We start from the raw sequence: 23,167 nt of genomic DNA, 5'->3' as shown, positions 1-23,167 counted from the left end.
AGGTTCCACTGTATAACATTTTTAACAGTATCCTGGAACGTGTTTTATAGTACCACACTACAAGGTAGAACAAGTACATGCACCTTTAAAGTAAAGTATGTACCATGTCACAACCATTGATCAGCAAATAAGAATTAAGGTACTGTCAAAAATACCACGGTACTATTTACTGTACCAAAGAACTACTGGATTCAACTTTTTTAAAACTAAGGAGCTCAAAAAATACAACTCTTTCATTAGGATGATTTATTTGTGTCATTCAGTACCGTTAACAACCGCTCACACTCATAGAAACGGACATGAGTATAATGAGTACTATAAAATGAATACTTTACACCATGTCAAGAGTTTATTTGACAGTATTTCAGAATATCATACAGGTAAACAAGTGTTTAGCAAAATTTAATATATCCGCACTGTTGCATTTCATAAAAATATTTGATTACTTAAGTCTTTGAAACTATCAATAATACATTAAACCATATTTATAGGAGTACAGCTGTACAAGGTAAATACACATCTAACACTACACAGTAATATCGATCTGAAATGGGCCCCTTGAATGTGCCATCTTTCACAGATTCAATATTTTCCTCAGTAATATAAAATGTTTTTTTTTCTTTTTGTTTAGTCTTTTTTTTCCCACAGCAGGCAGGATACAGCTTTGTCAAGAAAAGCTTGAGCTGTGCAATAGATGCTCCGTCTTTCTCTTCCTACATCTCCACATGTAAACAGCAATTAAATCTAACACACTTCAACCACTCGGTGAATCAGTAACTGGTACAAATGCATGTCAAAGGTACAAAACTATCAGGGCCTTAGGAACACTTTCTGGCACGTTATGTTGTTTTTATATCTTCTTCACATTCTCTCCAAGATTTAGGTCTCTGATATGTGATTAAACTGAGTGCAGCTTCGGTATCGATCTCAGATATAAACGTTTCCATACTGCTTCATGTTTCTTAGTTACATTCCATGTACTTGAGTATGGTCTGTCGTGTTGGCACAGTTATCGGGCTGTGTGTGGGCTGAGAGCAGCCGAAGCCCGCTGTAGTTACATCAGAATACGCTGCGCATGAAGGCAGAGCAGAGAGAGAACTGTTTGTCTTACAGAATCATTTTATGGCACGAATTACTCCTTAGACGGAAAGTAGCCGAGCTTCCACTCTTACACACGATGTAGTGATCCAGTCAGTCGTGCTTGCTTTTAAGCTAAAGACTAAATGATGTTATTCAATTAAACGTTACTACCTTGGGCAGGTACCAGTGACAAATATGCAGCTTGAGTTCAAAATGTAATTGGATTCGCAAGTTATACCGACCCATCCTTTCCGGTAAGGCCAGCTAAAAGAATCGAGCGTTCCTCAAGCATGCAATGCGCTCAGTACCTACCCTTGTAACACAACATTTATAAGCACATAAAGTTAATACTCTTTTGGCATCTTGCAACAAAATATCTTTCTACTAAATCTGTATCATGTGATCATGACAGACAAGAGTCTTGAGACTTTCCCCCGAACTGAGAATCACTCCCCATCTATTCGTCTTGGTATTTCCTACCCAGCAGCTGGCTCTGCTCTATAATAAAACACCCGACCAGCGTCACTTCTTCAAACAGCTCATAATGTAGCGACAGCGCTATCTAGCCCCCAGCAGGAACCCGAATGTTGGATGTGCCTTGTAATATAGTTGTTACAACGTTGTGATGATGCCCATCGTCTGGAAAACACTGTTCCTGAAACTCAGAATGACTTTAATAAAATGGAGTCGAGATAACATCGAATGAATGATTCAAACATGATGTTGCAAATACAACCTAAAAACAAATGCAATTTGAGCGGTTATTTGGCTTCATTTGTGCTGAATGACTGTCCACAGTCCCGTAATTTTCTATCAGCGTTTAGAAATCAGAGATTGGGACAGGCACAAACGGTTTCCTCCATGTCATCTTATGTCACACATCTCTTGGTCTTGTAATGTTACCTCTCTGTTTCATTTTCTTTCTGTGAGGCGCATCTTAGCTCCCAAATCTCCTGACTCTACTGTATTATGATATTTGCACAGTGTCCAAACTGCATCACGCCCAATTTTACTAAACAGATCTCTGACTTTAACAGTTTTTTTTTTTTTACACTTTTGGCTGGTTTCCAGTTTAATATTTAGATAAATTGCAGTTGTCTTTTTTTTGTGCTTTTTGTTATGTGCACGCATTTACTAGCATCAACATCATGTCCCCTAGTGGTCCACTGATAAGCACACCATGCCTTCACCACAGTGACTGAAAGCTGAATCCTGCTCAGGCCATTGGTTTGGTCCTTGGATCGTCTAGAAGTCATTTTTGCACCATTGTGTTCGGGGCATTCGTTCAACATTATCCCATGGTCACGCAGTCAACACTGTTACCATGTCATTTTATCAAAGTTAATTATTTAAAAAAAAAAACTAAAACTAACGTCCTCAACATTAACTAAATAGCTAAATTAACATCACCACAACGTTTTAACAACCAAATATACCCGCTGGGGCCATACTGCCATCTTCACCATCCAGAGAGCACGGCCATTGTTTTTTGTTCTCACAGACTCCTGACTATGGTCAACTTGTGGCCCATGGTATCTTCAGGATAGGAATTTTTGATCTCTGGGTAAACAAAATGAGTAGTAAATTACAAATAAGCTTACAACAGAAGTCCCTGGCCAGTCATTTTTGTATAGTTTAGTAGAATTTAATGAATCCTTGAATTGATTTGTAAATCTGTAGAATTTGGCCTATATTAGATTCAGATATTCATTTATCTTAAGTAAGGATTTACTGACCCACGTGGTAGATCCAGAGCCAGTCCTGGGGATATGTTTATGTTTATGGTGTTGACGTTCTTATCTAGAGTGGCTTATATTTATCTTAACACACATGAGCAGTTAAGGGACTTGCACTTTTCTTAGTATGGGGAAATTTGACAATTCTTGACTCTTGAGTACTCATAGAAACGCTTTTCCTTTGTTACTGTATGTAATGTTTAATTATACAGTACTGGATTAAAAAAAAGATGCTGATTATTATTTAGGCTTTGCATGACAGATACAAATGTCATGATTGATTTTCTTGCCTAGTATTTATGGCATGGTGTTAACTGTGTCATGCTGCAAGAAAAAGTTTGTTTAAAAGAGAAAAAAACGGTATGGTGTGAATGATAAACATGAACACAAACGTAGAACTAAACAATCAGCCGGTTTACCTATAGTAGTACCAAGTGCAACCAGATGGACTGTATTTTCAAAGACATTCCTGACGACGATGACGGCTGGATGTTTTAATGTAAAAAAAAAAAAGAAAAAAAAAAGAAGCTAAATCTCGAATATAGTCCACACAAGGACTATGAGCTGTTTTGGAAAAAACGCATTTCATGCTGTATCCATTCCTGCCAGTAAGGCACTCTGTCCCATACAACTGGGTCTCTGTTCACACTATCCACACTCTGCTATTCCCCCAATTCTCACAGGCTCACACCTTCCTCCATGTGAGCAAACACACTGTCAATTTACTTCGAGTCCCACAGTCTCAGATAGCACAGTCCAATCCCGCCTTGCTTTGCCATTTTCTCGATGTCATCCGAACACATAGCTTCCACCTACTCTTGTCCCTTTAACTTGATGGCCTCGAGGCAAAAGGAGACGAGGAAGGGCCGATTATAAGGATTGGGACGGGGCCCCGGCCCCACAGTGGTGTGGTTCATGAAGCACAGTACAGGGACAATGAGGCTGGAATGACACACTGAGGCTTTTGAGAAATCCTGCACAGCGTGTGTGTTACGCAGGTTTGGCTCGGTAGTCCGTAGTCGTTAAAAAAATCTTGCCTTAATAACATAAATGGAGTGCATTTCCTCTTATTATTATTATTATAATGATGTATTACTACGATGTATAACGTGATACTGTATTACAGATGGTTAGAGGTACAAGTCTTCATGAGTGTGTCGCTGACTGATATGTGTATTTATATGATGCTGTTTTTCTGATATTCCCTTTATGATCACTTGAAAATAAGAAAAAGAAAAAAAAAAAGAATTACTGACGGCTTTTCTTAGCTAAATTATTTCTCCTTAACAGAACAAAAATGCAAAGCGATTAAATAATCTTGGCCTCAACTTAACTTTCCGTTCGCATCAGTGCACATGGGAAGGTCTACACCGGACTAATACTGACGCATAATGAAACACAATACTGCTGAAGTAGTCGAGTTCTTCATGGATTTCTGGTGGCTGTGGTACCTTTCATGCTACACATAGATATTTGAATTTCTTCACTTGTTGCCCCAGGGATTTATGTAAGATAAACAACTCAACATAATACAAACAAACCCTCCTACGGCGTCAACCAATAAGAGAACGAGACTGAATCCCTATCAGATGGTGAGTGGAGCACAACAAGAAAAAAATCCAATGTGCAGGAAGACCAGACTTAAATAGTCCGGTCCGGTCTTCTTGGGCGTCCTTGGATACAGAGTCAAACTAGGAAGCGCCTTTGATCCAGGCGAGTTAAATCCGGCCTGGTGGCCCCTCCTCTGCCTTTTCATTCTCGTAAAAAAAAAAAAAAAAAACCTGGATCAGACAATCCATGACTGGCATTCCTTCACTGACTTCATACCAGACAATGTTTATCCCTTTTCCAGGACTTTTCTTTGCGTACATATACAGCTCTTCTGGATGGACCTGCCACCCCTCCTCTATGTGCAACTCTATAATGCTGGTGGCACTGAGCTAAGCTGGCCTCCAGTGAGCACCATGTCTGGTCCAGGCCCATCATGCAGTGCCTGTGAGAGAGAGAGAGAGGGGGGGAGGAGGGGGTATGGAGCGAGTCCCAGGGGGCAGGGCTGGGTGAGATGATGGGCAATGACAAAGGGCACAAGTCGATTAACGAGTCCACGCTACTTCCGGCAAGGCAGGGGGGGCTGGAGGGTCAAAACTCCAGGAGGTGGCACTGTCTAGTAAAAGGAAGAAAAAAAACAACAACAACACAAAACAATGTTATATATGTCAACAATGTCATATAAAATAAACCATGCTAACTTATATTGAACTGTGCTCTTGTTCAAGCATTATACTTTACAGTAAACCAGGGGTTCCCAAACCTTTTGAGAAAACAACAAAATTATAATTTCTCATATTTTATTCCAGTATTATCTATCTATAATTTATCATACATCCGTAATACTGTATATGTATGATCCACATTTACTCACTTATCATCTATACCACTTTATCCTGTGTACAGGGTCACGGGGGGCCTGGAGCCTATCCCAGGAGACTTAGGGCCAGAATAGGGGTACACCCTGGATAGGGGGGTCAATCCATCGCAAGGCACACACACATACACACACTCATTCACACACACAATGGGCAATTTGGGAACACCAGTTAGCCTAACCTGCATGTCTTTGGACTGTGGGAGAAAACCGGAGTACCCGGAAGAAACCCACCAAGCACGGGGAGAACAGACAAACTCAGCACACATAGAGGTGCAAGGCGACAGTGCTGACCACTACGCCACTGTGCCACCTGTTTTTGTAGAGGGAGACTAACAAAGTAATCTGTCCATTTTTATGATGAATTTAGTGACTAAAATCACACACACTCTTAAATAAAACACACGCTGGTTGATAGTTAAAGCAACATTCCTAATATTTTTAGTCTGTAAAATTAAGGAGAATAAAAGTACAAAAGTGAGTGCTTTTTGTGCGCCCTAGTTTGGGAACCCATGGTTTAGATAAATCTAATAGCAGACTGATCTATGACACACTTCTTGTAACACATTAAAGGTGCAGTTTGTAATGTCTGAAGTGTTTGGAGACTTGTAATAATCACAGAATTTGTGACAGCTGTACTTATTGTGTTTAACTGAAGCGTCCTTCTTCACGTATTCTAGCTTGGAGGTTGGGGTCAGAGTGCAGGGTTGACATGGCTGACCCGGGGTTCTGGCCCCAACCCCTAAGCTAAGATATGTAGGATATGTAAGATACCTAAACATTCTACTGAACCGCCACGGTTCTGCTTTACATTAAACAAAACTATTATGAGTATAACATTTATATAAAAATTTTTTTCATTTAAGCACACAAATCTATTAAAAACCCAGACCTTTGCTATTAATGGCATTAACCAAAAAACTATTAAATATGAAAATATAAAGAAGGGAATGAAAGTGTTATATGTTTTCTGTCTGTAAGTCCTAAAAACACTTCACTTCAAATAGTGTTTATGGACAACGTGATTGGTGCCTGTGAGGTTTCACCACTTTACACTATCTAATTTAGCTCCGGATTTTGGCTTTTCAGGTCAAAATACAATTTTTTTTCCTAGAAACAAGTACGAGTTTAAGTACCTTTGAAATAACACACCACGCTGTGTGCTTTACCCTTTATGATGGTTTGTGGGCGTCATCAAATGCAAATCTACAGTGTGGTGTACGCACCTGGTAATTTACGGGTGATTGCCGATCGTCAACATGTGCAAGAAAATCACCAATTACGAAAGTTTTGTAACTACAGTGAACATTTTTTGTTCAGCTTAGGAAAACAGTACATTCATGTGTTATTAAAGTAAACGTTAAAGATAAAAAGTGAGATTGTTTTATTTTTATTTTTTTTAAATACCAAAAGATCACTGGGACGATGCGGGAAGAAGCCAAATAACTAAAGTAAAGGTTAAACCTTAAAAAGGTTTTCAATCTCAGTCTTATGTTTGTCCTCGATCCCCTAAACACTCTACCTTAACTCAGTTTCAGGTTCAACTAGTCCTGGTCTTGGATTTGAGGATAGTGCTCTTGCCATGTACAAATTCAAATCAAATCGAATTCAAATTTTATTTGTCACATACACAGTCATACACAGTACGAAATGTAGTGAAATGCTTACACGACCGCCAGTGACCTTAAAAAGAGAATTAAAACTTATAAGTAATAAATATCAATAGGAGAAATATGATAGAAAATGTAAATAAAAATTTGACTAGAAAAAATAGAACCTGAAAATAGAAATATATTGTATACGTAGAACTATAATTTTGTGCAAGTATGCATGGAAAAAGTGACTTTGTGCAATGGTTATTAAAGTGACTTTGTGTAATGGTCCAGAATGTAAACGTGCACATGTAGTGTAGATGTGATGTGCGTGGAGTTGTCCATAGTGTCCATGGATGTATAAAGATTGATTGATTGATTTTAAGAATTGTGAAAATATTGTGTTAGTTTTGCCTAGTGGTGTGGTTGAGAGACCTTATCGCCTGCGGGAAGAAGCTCCTCCTCAGTCTCTCTGTGTTGGCCCTCAGGGAGCGGAATCGCTTCCCAGACCGCAACAGAGTAAACAGTCCATTGTACTCTCGCAGATTTAGGTTCTCACTATAGATTCTTGAATTGTCAGTCACCCAATATGGTAACTTGAAATGGACTGAGGAGATTAAACATTGAAGTGATCATGTATGGTGAAATTTAAAGGCTTTTTTTGTTTTGTTCTAAACAAATGTTCTAAACGGTTATGCAGTATTTCAGATTTTCTATTACTTAGCAAAATATAATGGCATTTTCATGAAGCGTTATGCAATATGAGGCTAAAGTCAAGTGTAATTTATTTAGAAAGTAGGAGTTAAAGATGAGCTGTAGTGCTGGTGTGTTAGCTTTAAATGTTTATGCATCATCCATGTGCTGCTGTGAAAGGCCATCTCTGCTTTGCATGTACAGCACCGCATCATGCTGGAAAACCACCCACACTTCTTGACATGAAGGTCTTGCCTTCTTTGACTTTTCTCTCGTTCCAGACACTGTTTAAAGTTCTGTCTGTGTCGTATGTGTTTTCCTTGCAGAGGGTCATGCTGCAGAAACCCTGCAGTACGCCACAAGAATACACAATCTCGTATTATAACCTTTTTGTTACAAAAAAAAAAAGAAAAAGAAATCCATGTTGAGGAATATCACTAAAGATGTAAAGACAATGAATAATTAGCCAGACCTTTAAAAATCAACTTGCAGGATTATAAGTCGTTTTAGGCTCGTCAGCGTTTTCATTGTGATTTCAGTTCAAAATGCAGGCATGGAATGACTCAGAATATTACAAACTGCTCCTTTAAGGGTGTAAGTAATAAGCAAATCATTAAAAAAGCAATCTATGTCTGTTGGAAAATCAGTATTATGTGAGTGAATATTAAAAAGAACAAGCATGCACTTTGCCACAAACCGTGTCTTTAGAGTGTCCCATTATGAAGAAATAGGGAGAGGCAAGAGTGTCGCTTTTCATGCACATGGGAAGGTTGGAAGGTACCATTCCTGCGAAACAGGGAGTAAAGACCTACTCTATAACTGGCATTAAGAGCAGAAGCAGAAGAAGACCAGTTAATACTACAAGCAGTTAGAGAACAGCGTGATGCAAGCTAATGTCTTATCTCTACTGGCCAGGTTTCAGCTTGCTGATTTCCCTGACATCCGCTTTATCATTGGAGTCTGGCAAAGCGTCTCAAAGCTGGCTCACTCAGCCTGCTCTTACCTCCGGATCCAAATATGAATTTGTGTGAGGGGGGCTTGACTGGCTGCTGGCCAGAGATCCGAGCGCCGCCTCATACGCACATGCTCCGTGTTTAATTAAGTGATTAGAAATAAAAGGTAGCCAAGCGCACTGACAATTAAAAATTGTATAAAATATGAAAAAAACTATTTTTTTTTTCCAAATACGGCAAAATCTTTTAAGGAAACAGGTGCTAACCAAGTGTGAAATTGACTTAATTGAGGTTATTATTGACTTTTTCAGCCATCAGACAAGATTAATTTTTGATTATGGATTTTTTTTTTCATTTACAGCTAAGTGAGCGCAGCCTGGAAAGATCAAAGCATAAATAATGTTTAAACCTTAGGGAATGTTTAAAAAAAAGAAGAAAATTCTGTATACAATTTAATCTTACCTCAAATGTCAATCTTCAGGGTTTTGATATATTCTAGTTCTGAGCTTTGAATCTAACGCTACTAACAGGTTATGGAAGCTTATTAACTGTGCTCGGCTTTAGATGCTGTCTGAGATCAATAGGCAGTGTCAGTAAAGTTTAATAAGATGAAGCAACGTTGCTTCAAAAGTCTTCCAAAAACCTGACACTGTGTTGAACGCTTCTTGTACAGATGTGTTTTTTTTGACGTGCATAGTTTTATTTTTTTAATCAAAGCCAGTACCGGTAGAGTTGAGTGAATCTGAAATCCGCTGCCAAAAGGAGAACTATCCTAATATGTGAACACATGATCATCACACCCATATGTGGCTCATCCCCTAAACTGTATACATGATGTCACTGTTAGTTACACACAAACACAAGCGTTAAACACAAGCGTCCTGCACAACCCTTGAAGGACCTGGAATGCCGAATGAGTCGCAGGTCTCCTCGTCTGACCTAAGTCCATGACCTCCCTCCTAACACTCTTGTCGTTACTATGCTCCAAAATCTAATCCAGAAGAGGTTATGGAACAGGAACGGGAAAGCAAATTATAATATCGCTGCTCCAGGATTTGGAACAGGATACACAACAAGCACATACGGATATGACGGTCAAGTGTTCACAAACCTTTAGCCGTATAAGCCGTATATCGTCATAAAGCAGCACACGTTTGCTTTCAGAATGCAATTTGGCTAAAGTAATGGTGTTTCATATAAAGTGCGTCTGCAGTGTTTGGCAGGTGCCTCATTACATGAGTCACATTTCGGAATCCAATTTCTACATTTCAGAAATCATATTTATAAAAATAAACCTACAAATGAAATAGAATTTGAATGTTTACGGCCACAGCTTCTGTTTGAGTCTGGTCTGTGAGAGATGTGGAGGGAGAAAGAATGTGGTTTAAAGCTAAAACTCTTTCCTTGATTCATACCAATATTAATATCATTAGTAATAAATCATTACTAATAAATAGCTTTCCCTTAAAAACAAAACGAAACGTTGATTAATCAGCTACATTAAGGGTAAGTTTTGTAAATTGTATGAATTTAATATTCGGGTGGATAGTACACCGATCAGCCAGAACATTAACACCACCGCAAGGTCCTGGTAACAGGATCATGAGAGCAAAGGCAATCCTGTCTGGTCCGATCCAACAGAAAAGGAATCAAAACAATCGGTGCACTACAGCTTGCTGTATAAGGGGTTTAGTTCATGGTTGTTGATCTGGCCTCCAAATCCCCCAGACCTCATGGAATGCAAGTACAATCCATGGAGGCCCCACCCTACAACCCACAGCACTCAAAGCATCTGTTGCTAACACTCCGGAGCCACACACGCCAGCACACACTCAGAGGTCTTGTGCCAGAGCTGCCCTGGTGGTACAAGGGGGAAAATATTGGGCATGTTTTAGGTTTTAATGTTATGGGTGATCGGTGTACCAGGTCTTAAATTCTGGAAATATTTTAGTTCTTAGGCCAAAGAAGGTACTTTATGATTGCTAATCTTACAATACTCTTTCTCTCTAATAAAGAGTATATATAAGATATATAGATAGATAGAAAATGATATAAATATTGGTGTACGATTAGATGCAGAATGTGATACAGACCATATTCAGGTACCTGCCCCGTGCCTCGTTTAAGCAGCAGACGCACTCGTCGTCCGCCCGCCTTGATGAGCTCAATGGCCCTGGCGTGACTCATGTCCCGTGTGCTCTCGCCGTTTATCTCAATTATCTGATCACCCACCTACACATGCACACATAAACACACACAAAAAAAACACTGTATGATGATATTTTCTGTCTCTCCAAGCCTATAATCCATCCCAAAACAGATTATAATGCCAAAATTTATTCCAAGCATGAGATAATCCAGTCTCTGGAACATCAAGGCTTGTGGTATACACACACACACTCACACACAGTCACACAGACAGACACACTCAAAATATATCTTGGCCTTGTTCAGCTTTTACGTATTGATTATATATAACAAGTAATATGTACTACAATATTCTGTTCGTAAACATACGTAATCCGATTTGACATAAACATATCGTCATTTATTTTCCCTTCAACAAAAAATTCCGACCTGAAGTTCAATATGTTTTTTTCAGTGCATACAAACACGCTGGACTGACCCTCATCCTGCCGTTGCGGATAGCGGGGCCGTCCTCGGCTAGACGGAGCACGAACAGGTCCATCTTGTACTCCCTCCCGCCTCTGATGCTAAAGCCGAAGCCCTTCACACTCTTCTCCAGCTCCACTGTAAAATAGTCGTAGTCCTGCACAGGACATAACACGCGATTTACTTCTCTTCTCGGGTTTCAGCATTGCATATCTACTTATACTGGTCCACTGCAAGTGTCGATATTAAGCCTCATGGATTTTTAATTTCCATGCCTCGTTTAGGTTAGTCTGGGTCAGGACACACAGAAGAGACTTGGGCACAAGAGTCTGTTAAACAAGGGGCTGGAACAATTCTTTGAGGAAAAATAGTTTCATTTCCAATAAAATCATCCTGAATAATTAATGAAAGTCAGTCGCAAACCCAAACAAACTCGAAATATTTACAATAAGCTACAGAACAGAAAGACTCTCAGCTGTCAGGATAAGCCTAAATAAAGTTATAAAATGAACTATATGTACAATAATCATATTTTCAGCTTGAACATTTAGGTTTATTTCAATGCAATATTATATTACAACGCTTGGTGTTTGCGGTCCCACCTGTGGCCTGTAATCTGGGATTGAATGCTGCCTGTAGTCGATGAGAGGAGGCGGGTGTCTGTAGTCCATGGTGGGAGGCTGCCTGTAGTCTGCTACTGGTGGATGTCTGTAGTCCACCGGAGGCTGTCTGTAGTCCGTGTATGGTGGCTGGCAGATATCGGGTTTAACATCCTGTCTGGCTTTTACCTCCGACCTGTAGCTGCCAACATGTTTCAATCAGAAGGAAGCCTTTTTCCCATTTCTTTCGGACTCGCTAGCAACAACGCAAAGAGTTATAGTAAACGCACACAACATGTTTTCCAAATGTCTCCACACCACACTCCCCCGAGTCAGGTGTTTTAAGTCGCTGCCGTGAAGTTTTACACACTTAATGTCAGCGGTCCATTAACATAAGGCTTCAGAAGCTTTGCTTTCTTCTGTATTTGAGCGCGAGCCAAATCTGCCAAGGCTCGGTTCCCAGCTCAAAGCTGAGTGAGACATGAGGAAAGATCCCTGCGCCAAGAGCCATGTTTTATTGAGCAGATATCCGCCGGTAAATAATTCAGAATCAGAAGCTAAGCAACAATATGCACCTTTGTAAGAGAATAGAGTGGGCTTTCAGGTAGCAGCGCTCACCAGCCCAAAACGGAAAAGAATCTTTTAGTATTAAATGCTCTCCACTTCTACAGTCTGTTTTGCGCCAAGGGAAGGTTGAGCTATACTGGCTAAAAAAATCTCTCTCTTTCTCTCTCTTTGTTTTTAACTTTATGAATGATTGTCGATCACAATTTAGATTTTTCTTTGTTCTTACATAACAATAATACATACACTGTGCTGACAGAAAGTTTCCAGAGGCTTTCATGTTTTCCGCATTGACAAAATGAGGAAAACTTGAAAGGGTCTGAAAACTTTCCATCGGCACTGTATATCACTCACCTGAATTATCTGCCTAGTTTACGGCTAACAGAGTACGAACATGAGGTCGTCCAGTTTCTCTGTTAACACGCCGAGGTGAAAAATGTTTTGCTCCCTTAACGCTGCGTTGCCTGTTTTTCTTGCCGTTTTTATTTTATTAAGTTAACTGCTCAGTGTTTGTAAGTAACTTTATTCATGTAAAAGGCTGTTTTATTTTCTTCATATTGATTTAAACTGTTAAACAACATTCATGGATGTTTTAATTAGAACATATAAAAATCGTATAAAAATGATTTTTGAATGAATGAATGATATATGAATCGTATATTCAAATCAACCCCATTAGGCAGCACGGTGGCACTGTCGCCTTGCGCCTCCAGGTTTCGGGTTCGATTCCTGCCTCAGAGTCTGTGTGCATGGAGTTTGCGTGTTTTCGACGTACTTGCTGGGTTTTCTCTGGGTACTCCAGTTTCCTCCCAGTCCAAAGACAGGCAGATTATGTTAATTAGCGTTCACAAATTGCCCAGTTGGATTGGCACCGTGTAAAGGGTGCACCCTGCCTTGTGCCCTAAATCTCCTGAAATATGCTCCATGCCCCCTGCGACTCTGTATACAGGATAAAGCGATATATCCCCCAAATTCTTTAACGTACAAACCTTTTCTTGTGACACTCTGGCTATTCCATATATTCTCATCTTTCTGCAGCATTGAAACTCAATCATCTTCTCTATTGCTGAAATGTAACAAATGCCTCACAATCCGTCCCAAAGAATGATTTGATAATACACTTTACTTCACATTGCTGTTGAATCCTTAAATCAGAAGGTGTTCATTTTCTATAACAGTAGCTCTGACAGTAGTTCTGTCTGTAATATAAATACGGATTGATATTAATGCCCTTGTTCTAATACGTTATTGTTTTTATAGTAACCAGTCAATCACAGGGATGTACAACAGGCGCTTCACGTAATTCCAACCTTATAATAAACTATCATGCAAACATAAAATCATTCACATATTGGGGTTTTCAATTACATTTAGGATAGTCGAAGTATTTGTCTGACAAACAAGTTTGAGTATACACACTACCTAAAAAAACTTTCTTTTATTATTAATTTCAAGAATGATGGTGTGGACCATGATGCAGGACCTTGTCTCATAGATGTTTTTAACATTTAATGTAACACTATAGGTTTAAAAGTAGTACATGTATAGTAATAAGTATTCGCTTATTAATAAATGTAAAACCTCTAGTTAAGAAATAAGTCATGGTATGAGTGTATTTTTACAGAGTTTCTATTCTATGTATTCATTCTAATCATAGTTTTAAAAATAACATAGATTGCGCAGGTCAGCTTTAGCGCATATCCGGCATAGCCAAGATAAACCCTTTTACAATGTATAATATACTATGGATGTTCGAGTCAAACTGCCACTTGAGATGAAATTTCTCATGAATGTAGATGTAACCTCGATTAGTACAATATTCATGAGAGACTTTAAATACAGATCGGTGATGAGACTTTTAACTGCAGTAGAACATTTGAAGTCGCCAACTTGCATAAAGGCCCATATGTCTGTGGGAACTCTACACACAATCATTCATCAACACCGCCTGCACATTACTGGAGTTATCGCCACGTACAGCCCTGATCGCGCTTCAAGTGATTTCCACCTTTTTTTAAATTATTTATTACTACTTATAATTTACAGTATATGCTCTATTTATATTTGTTATATATACAGTATATATTTTGTAATTTTTTTGGTCCCAGTGTTGCAGTAGTAACTTTTGGTCAGATCTCATATTACCCTGTCTCCATTGCTGCTGGATGTCTGGAATTTCCCCCAGAATCAATAAAGTATCTTAAAGGAGTGCCTGGGAGACCAGGGTTATCATCAGGGTAAAAAAAAAAATTTCTACCTTGATGATATTTAAACATTAGTAAAACAGTGAGATTCTGTGCAATAAAAAGTCTCACTTAAAATGTAATACAATAAAGATCCATCCATCCAATAACCTCTGTAGTCCACCTATGGACCGTGAAGGCCAATGGTGACCATTGTATTTATTCCCATTTTTACAACCATGGTAAAACCCATGGTAAGGTCAACATTACCACACTACGGGCAATTTGGGAACGGCAATTAGACTAATCTGCATTTCTTTGGACTGTGGAAGAAAACTGGAGTACCCAGAGAAAACCCACCAATCACCAATGGAGGAAATGCAGGGCAGGAACCAAACCAGGAGGTGCAAGGGGACAGTGCAAACCACTATCTCACTGTGCCGCCTATAATATAATAATAATACAATATAAAATAATATAATTTTTTTATATATTGATTGCCATGTGTGTACTGTATTGACTCTGGGTTCTCAGCCCAACCCATGAGATTGTGATACACTGTACCTGCTGTCATGAAGATACAGCTGAGGTGGCACGCCGACTGGCACCCCACCAATGGTGGTAAGCTGAACGCCTGGGACACCCGGGATGACTGTGATTCCCTGAACAACAGGGACACCCGAAACAACCGGGATGCCCTGGACGGTCGGTACAGGGACACTCTGATCTCCCGCCTGTCCTGCCTGGCTCACCATTGGTCCTGAGTGCACTGCCTCAAGACTGGGCTGACTAGCAGGCTGGTTGGTCTGAGTGACTGGCGTGGTACTCTGTGTTCCTGCAGGACTTGGCTCCATCCTCTGGGGGCTGGATTGTGTGGTGGCGGGGCTCGGGTGCGGGGCCGGGGGGCTCGGGTTGGTCAGACTGGGACTCAGCTGAGTTGCAGAAGTTGAAGGGCTTTGCTTCTGAACCACTAGGGGGCTCTGTTTCTCTGAGGTTGGGCCAGAGATGGGGGCATTTACATCTGTCCATGGAAAGAATGAGCAATTAAAAAAACAGGAAAATTAGTCAACAATCAGTCAACATTTTCGCTGACTAGCTGTACTTAAAAAGAAGAGAAAAATGAGCAGCAATCAAGAGAGGAAAACCACTTAACACTGACTTTCTACAGGTGGTTTGATATTATATAAGAACCAAACTGTACAATATATCAGCACTATAACATGCTACTTTTTTCCACCTGTGCGAATCAATTAAAATAATGTTGGAGTACATCATGACTATAAGGAAATGAATGAAAGGCAAACTTTAATAGTGGCACTTAACATCACAAGTCAAAGATAATTTAAATGACAAAGTGCTACTGTCTGTACATCAAACACTTCGAAACGTTCTCTCTGACCTTCCTCAGGGATAATGTGCAGAGTAACAGTGAGTCCTGCATCTTTGATCAGCTTCACAATGTCAGCATGAGGCATGTTGATAATCGACTGATTGTTGACGGCCATGATGCGGTCGCCAACCTTCAACTTCCCGCAGCGGTCAGCTGGACTGCCCTCGATGATGCGTCCGATTTTGTGCGGCACGGCTGGAATGACGTGTGCAAGATTAGTTTGACTTCATTTAGTAAAAATGTATGCAAAGAATGTATGTAACCAATTGAACTGAGTGAAACCTTCATTACTAAGAACAAAATCTGTCGTTATATCAGATCAGGCCTTAGGGTTACGGCTTGCACTTTAAACCCAAACAATGAGTGTAGAGTGAAAGATGTTTAAACAGAGACTAACAGATTGTTGCGGTGTTCTCCGGCCTGTTCAGAGAGCTGATTATGACGAAGCCGAAGCCCTCTGTCTCCTTGCGGTGGATGACTACATCGGTGGTGGGAGGCAAGTTGACTGGACACACGGCACGTCCTCGTGGAGAGCTGCTCTGATTGGCTGCCGATCCGTTCTCTCCACAGGGCTGGCCTGCAGGGGGCACCGTGCATAGTCTGAGTCACTGCTTAATATAGGCTTGAGCTTATCAAACACAGGGTTTTCTGACAAGACGCAGGATGGATGACCAATTAAAGTGTCATCAACTGTCAGTGAATGAACCCACAACTCTGTTTATCTTTCAGCACCGAAGTGATGCTCAAATATTCGGATTTTATATGTGGTATCTGCTGACCATGTGGCTCCACCAGCTTGCTGTTGGTGAGGCTAATGTACACATAAAATACTTAACCACTTGTCCCAGGCTAATACACATTAATCATCCATTAGCCTTCAAGACACATTAATAGATTCTTAATAGAACAAGCTGGCAGTACAGTTACACAGAGTACCATCCAAATAAATCCATGCAATCTGCCCACCTTAACTGCAAAGCTGTACACAATAGCATCCTTATTCTCAGAGACTGCAACACTACCGACACTGGATGCTAATACAGATGTTATGCTGGCTCTCTCACAGTCACATGGCAGAACTTTTATCTGCTCAGATCAGTTCAGAAGTGTACTCTACAGTTGTCAATGCTTGCTGATTATTTCCTTTTAGAAAGTGAACACGAATATTTAAAAATAAAGAAGTCTAGAGATTCCAGATATTTTAATTTAGTAATATTCATGTAAGCACCTTGTAATCAAGGGAGTTAATCAAGAAGGTTTAAGTTTTATTTAAAAAATCTGCACCACTGGACTTGTGTTTTATCAGTTCACTGATTGATTAGAGATTTCCAGACACCAGCATTAACAACATACTGTTACTCACGGTACTAATTTCCTCCGTATGCACATACGGGCAGTTGGGGTTTTCCTGTACGTGTGTACGCTGCCTTGTGATGAGGGGAATTTGAAAAAATGCATTTGTGTTTGATTTATGTTTTAGAGGAAACACGAGTTAGCCTTTACACCCACTAGGTGTCGTATGATTGGAGGAAAGCAAGTGAGTGGTTCAGAAATGGGAAATGATCAAATTGTGAAGACAATAAATTAAAAAAAATAAGGAAAACAACATTTAGATGGGTTCTACAGGCGGATAAGTGAAAGTGAGTTAATTTGTGGTGCCGCCAGAATTTATGGTGGATTTTTAAAATTGAATTTAACTTCATTGCACACTTCATCAGTCCTAATCAGGCACACAAACAGTCTCTCTCATTTGTGCCGGTGCCGGTGCTGTTCGGCGTGCATAAATAAACCAGACTCATGTGGAGTGATGTGCTGACTGACGGCGTAGGCTCTGTACTATATAGTGTACGCTCTATAAAAGTGTGGTGTGTTCACAGGAACAAGAAAAAATCATTTTCTGATGATATGGCATGTCAGTAGAAAAAAAGAAGCCTGTATTTGTCACACATACAGGGGGGCGTTCAAGTCAAACCGGGACTTGTGGTGACATTTCCCAAGGAATGAAGGTGCAAAACCAAAGATTTCAAGCACATTACAGTGATGAGACTCTGAGCCACAGGAAAACTTTTGAATGGCACAAATGTTTTGGAGTGGGACAACTGATCCTTAAAAATCGACTTGTGAAAGAGTGCAACTGTACATACAATCATTCACCAGCACCACTTGTAGCAGGGGATTATATAGATAAATAAAGGTAGTTTATACTTTTTGTGTTCTGTAATTCTGCACAATCACAAAAAATAAGTCCCGGTTTGACTCGTACAGCAGAGTGTAAGATCCCAGCTTGTTAAGAAATTAGGGTCAGAGTGCAGGGTCAGCCATGATACAGCACCCCTAGAGCACAAAGGGTTAAAGGCTCAACAGGGGCGGCTTGGTGGAGATCGGGCTTGAACCGTGGACCTTCTGATGAGTGACCCAAAGCCTTAACCTGCTGAACTACCACTGCCCCACACTATGCCCTTGCAATAACCTTTGGCTTTATTTTCATCAACTACTATTGACAACGTGAAATAATTTTTAAAAAGCATTTCTAATCTCTCAGTCAAAAGCATTTTTTTTTTTACCAATAAATTAATTTGAAAGCCTACTTATTATTCAGTTACTGATCCTAATGCACATAATTAAGGAACTACTATGAATTATTTAGCGTCTACACAGAAGCAGGTTCAAAAGGTTAATGCTGATGACATGTCCATCTCATAACCTTTAAGGATGAATAACAAAATGTTTAAATGAATCAGTAAAACTGATTTGAGATTACCACAGCAGTCCAGTCACCCACAGGTTGGAGCACAGCTGCCTCTAGAGATTGACTTTCTGATCATCCGCTCTGAGCACTAGTGACTGTGCCAGCGCATGCGTCCATATTTATTTCAACTTGCCTCAGAGTATGTTGTGAAATCCAATGCATCTTTGCTGACATGGTAAATAAAGTCCTGAATTATTGAACAGGAGTATGATTCAGTCTGTTGCTGAGTAGAACTCACTTGGATGAGGCACGACTCTGCGTCTCACAGTGAGCGTCACTTGGCCGTTGCGTGCCGCTGCATGCATGAGGTCGATGACGTAGCTGTGGGGTCGACCCCCTACCGGCATCCTGTCCACGGACACCAGCTCGTCACCTGGACGCAGACGGCCATCGCGCTCCGCCGGGCTGTTCTCGATTATCGCTCCAATTACGATCTGTGGCAGTTAATCAAAGGCGATCATATATTAATACGAGGGCAACAGGGCTTTACATTACTATGAAGCAAAGACAGCGTGGTGGCATGAACAAGCAGCGGTTTGTTTGTAGACCCCAGATGGTCCCTTATTACTAATATGTTTGTAGGTTTTATCTGGAGTGCTAGTCACAGCTAGATTAAAAGGTGTAACTGAGTGGGCAGCTCTGCCCACAATAACGAGCAATTATTATGCAGCAAGAAGTGAAGAAGATGACAAGCTAAGCTCTGTCCTGCCAAGAGACGGCAAACGAAAGTGGCTCGGCTTCCAACAATCGCCTGTTGTTCTGCTATAATTCAGCCTGCTCATTAAAGCTTATATTTGTAACTTCTAGCTGATTTCCTTTCTCTCGTTTCCTGAGCTGGAATGAGAAAAACAGATTGCTGGGATCTCCTCGGTTGCCCCATACGAGCCTTGTCACGGGCCTCCGGACTCACAGCCTGCACCGCCTCGTCTCCTCCCAGGATGCGGAAGCCGAAGCCTGTCTTCTCTCGCAGCAGGTGAACCTCTACCTCTTGGTATTCCACACCTGAAGAAAAAAATAGAGGAGCTATATTCACAAACAGCCTGATATAAGTTGATATTTGATTAAAAAACAGACAAAAAAAATGAAGAGATTGAGGGAGCCGGCACACTAAGTTACGTTCCTATCTTTAAAATCACATCGTCAAAAAATTGGCTAAACGGTAAGGATGTAGTATTGTCTCTCTTGGCGTGGAGCTGACATGCTTTTTTAGACATGTTTAAAAAATCCTGGTGAAGACATGGTCGAAGCAAGACGCAGAAAGAACTTAAGGTCGTAGTAATGATGGCATTGACCAGTTAACTGCATAGCGACATAGGAAAACGGGAAAGTTTAGAGGATGTTCTGACTGAGTCGTTACTGGAAGGTCACTATGTTCTTGCTACATCAATGGAGTTCTCACAGTGACTTGTGCAAGACCACGATACTGTAGGTCTATGCCAGATTGTAAAAGACCTAATACTGGATCCAATTTCTGACACAATCACATTGCGATAAAAAGCACTGCGTGTGTTGTGATATTTATACTGTACCAAACCGCCAGACACAAACAACATTAGCAGGCACATGATAAGAGCCTGGTTCGATCTGATCAGAAACATTAATAACTTGGTTTAAACTCCTAGGACCTGGTGAGCGCATGATCATGTGTGTGATAGAAAGTTAGTGACAACACGACAGACACATTGAGAACCTGATAGAAACGTGGCTAGGAAGAAGTATCCTTGATATTTTTTAAGGTTGCACTAGGAACTTCATAATCTTTGTCGGAGTGTGACGGGACCCTTAACTGCTTTGTACAAAAGGTCAGCTGTTCCTCATTCCTGATCTCTTCTATTCAAAAGCATGCTCATGTTGAGAACACTCCGATGAATTTGATCTAGACTGGATTAGAAGGTTTAGCACACATTGGTGAAGTCCATGCCGGCTTCAGTACACAGTCATTAAAGCAAAAAAAAAAAAAAAGTATCAAATACTAATAAACTCATGTTAATATTCGGAAGATTCTACATTTTACTTAAGTTTTAGTCAATAATATAATTTGTACTTCCATTAATAGAGAATAATGCAAAATATAAGCAAGATTCTAAATATAGCCATTTTTCCCTAGCACTATTTCAATTGAATGGCAATACATTTAATAATTTAATATTCTTGCATTTCAGCCTACTAGCGGTTCATTATGGCTTAATAATCCATCTTTAACTTATTATTTCAAGGATTATGTCTTTACTCCTCATTTAATTTCAACTCAATATCTCCTGATACCTCATTAATATTTCATTATTTTAACAAGATACTTGGCTTAATATTTCATTATACTGAGTTATCATGTCCTTATTTCAGCACGTTATCTTTTATTATCTTTTTTTTAACCCGCCACAATCTATTAATAAGATTTCTTAATTGAAAATGAAATGTAAATTTTTATAGCTTCTTATATATATGCTTTATGTACTTACATTTCTTTCAGTGGTAAAAATAAAGAGTTTGACAGCCAAATGAGATATCTCTATTTTACCAGTTTTGAGAAATAAAAAAAAGCTTTTCAAAAGAACTGTTTTAAAATATTTTGTGCATGTTTTTGTTGGGTCACGAGGCTCTTAAAAAGCACAAATGCAAATGATATGATTTTTTTAACTTCCCCTCCCACAGTTTCGTCCCAATCGCTAAATCAGCCAGCAACTGTCTTTACCAAAAAACTGTTGGTACAAAGTTTTTTGACAGTCATTAGAAACATGAAAAAAAAAACTTTAGTTTACAGCATCATCAGCTCTTTTCCCTAGCACTTTTAGTTTCACTTTAGTTTTTCAAGACAGTGCCTTATGATATCTCAGAGACATTCCGTATAAGGTCTATATCTATAAGTTGTACTCAGCATCCTGCAGAACCACCTGCAGTTCTTCTGAGGACGTTGACTTTTGCACCTCCTTTTTTTTGGATGCAAAACCCAGCAGCAGCTTCCATTATACATTTATATATATATATATATATATATATATATATATATATATATATATATATATTTTTTTTTTTTTTTAAAGTGGTCACTTGTATAAGAGACTTTTGTAAGAATTTTAAAAGATTGTCTAAGACTTCAGAAATCCTGAGTGACAAACAGAACATGGCAGACATGCATACCAAACGCAACAGCCTCCCTCAGACGTTGTGTGTATCTCAATGTCTCTTCTACATAAAGGGATGATGTGTTTCCTGCCTGTCATAGCCACAGTCAGTTTTCTTTTGTAAATATTACTTTTGGAAATACAGATGTGCAACATGGCTCTCGAAACCAGTGCTAGTACAGATCTTCTAAAAAAAGAATATACAATGACAATAATTTGCCAATATGAGTGAAAGTTTAAAATCTCATTTTGCTGTTAACCTGTTCATACGATTAACAATTTACTTAAAGTGATATAATCAAGACAACCCCTGAAAGCAGTCAGGAAAAAAAATCCCAGTAATACAAGTCATACATTTTAAAACCATAAATAATTCAATTTCCTTAATATTGTGTGCATACAGTACAATACATAGGTCACCTGACACTGTATATCATATGATGTACTACCGAGTATGCTGATAGATATGTAGATAAAACAGCCCTGATATCCACCGGGAAAATAACACAGACAGATAAATAAGCTCTTGAATATGAAACAACCAGGACGTACACGCCCTAACATGGGAAAACAAATCGCTGCATAATGGACTTGCCTGTAGACTCAGTCAGCGTCCGTAACGGGCCGGGCTCTGAAAGAAAAATAGCATGAAGATCGTAATCAGAGAGGCTTTATAACACTAAATGATGCTTGTGTGAGAATGAATAGTGTAGATTGGTACTCTTTCAAATGTGATTACATTAAAGTCTGTGTGTGTGTGTGTGTGTGTGTGTGTGTGTGGTGACATAATGTAAAAACGATTACTTCACAATAAAAAGAATGTGTGCATCACATTACAGCCAAAATCTGGACATACTGAAGCCCAGGTCTGTCAGTCAAGCACTTAGTTTAAAATTCTTAAATAAAACCCAAAATCAAAACTTTTAGTCAACAACTATTAAAATGATGGAGTCGCTGGTCACATTTTTGGCTTATTGACCAATTTGCCTTATTATTTTTTACCTCTCTTTTTGTCCCTCCTTTTCTCCACTTAGTGTTTCAATTTTTTTAATGGTGTCACTTTGGAAAAAATCTAAAAATGAGTCCTATCAGTTTTTTTCTTCATATACCAATCAGCCATAACATTATAATGCAAAACTGGTTGCAGGATCACGGGCTTACCCAAAGGCCAGCCTGTCCAGTCCAATTCCACAGAAATGTAGCACAAATAGCCAAAAAACATCAAGCCGTATACTGCACAGTTTCTCCTTGTGCAGCCAGGGTGGCTCTGGCCCCAGGTCATGACTCTACAAGACCTCTGGTAGTGTGCTTTCATGTCTGGCACCAGGATGTTATCAGTGGATCGTTTTGGTGCTGTGGATTTTAAAGCGGGGCCTCCATGGTTCTGACTTGTTTGTCCAGCACATTTTTTATGGATGCCTGGTCCAACTGAGATCTGTGGAACTTAGAGGCTGGATCAACAACCTTA

The 23,167-nt window shown here is 39.6% G+C and overlaps 1 protein-coding gene across 6 annotated transcripts in view; it reads right to left on the bottom strand.

Annotated features, from left to right (window-relative positions):
* Positions 1-263: 263 nt before the first annotated feature.
* The window catches only part of magi2b (membrane associated guanylate kinase, WW and PDZ domain containing 2b), a 161,432-nt gene continuing 138,528 nt past the window's right edge, over positions 264-23,167 (bottom strand). For 4 of the 6 annotated variants that reach the window (XM_053505583.1, XM_053505585.1, XM_053505586.1 and 1 more), the window contains 11 exons: positions 22,295-22,330; positions 19,488-19,579; positions 18,816-19,011; positions 16,226-16,405; positions 15,838-16,023; positions 15,003-15,459; positions 11,695-11,887; positions 11,106-11,249; positions 10,573-10,711; positions 8,224-8,312; positions 264-4,980 (listed from right to left, as the gene is read on the bottom strand). In XM_053505583.1, coding sequence (XP_053361558.1) covers positions 4,924-4,980; positions 8,224-8,312; positions 10,573-10,711; positions 11,106-11,249; positions 11,695-11,887; positions 15,003-15,459; positions 15,838-16,023; positions 16,226-16,405; positions 18,816-19,011; positions 19,488-19,579; positions 22,295-22,330 — 1,769 coding nt within the window. In that variant the 3' untranslated portion in view covers positions 264-4,923. The remainder of the gene's footprint in view (positions 4,981-8,223; positions 8,313-10,572; positions 10,712-11,105; positions 11,250-11,694; positions 11,888-15,002; positions 15,460-15,837; positions 16,024-16,225; positions 16,406-18,815; positions 19,012-19,487; positions 19,580-22,294; positions 22,331-23,167) is intronic. The other 2 variants (XR_008361209.1, XM_053505584.1) reach the window with 2 other exon arrangements.

Source organism: Clarias gariepinus, chromosome 10, assembly GCF_024256425.1.
Source record: "Clarias gariepinus isolate MV-2021 ecotype Netherlands chromosome 10, CGAR_prim_01v2, whole genome shotgun sequence".
NCBI lineage: Eukaryota > Metazoa > Chordata > Actinopteri > Siluriformes > Clariidae > Clarias > Clarias gariepinus.
This window is presented reverse-complemented; position numbering and strand designations above follow the sequence as displayed.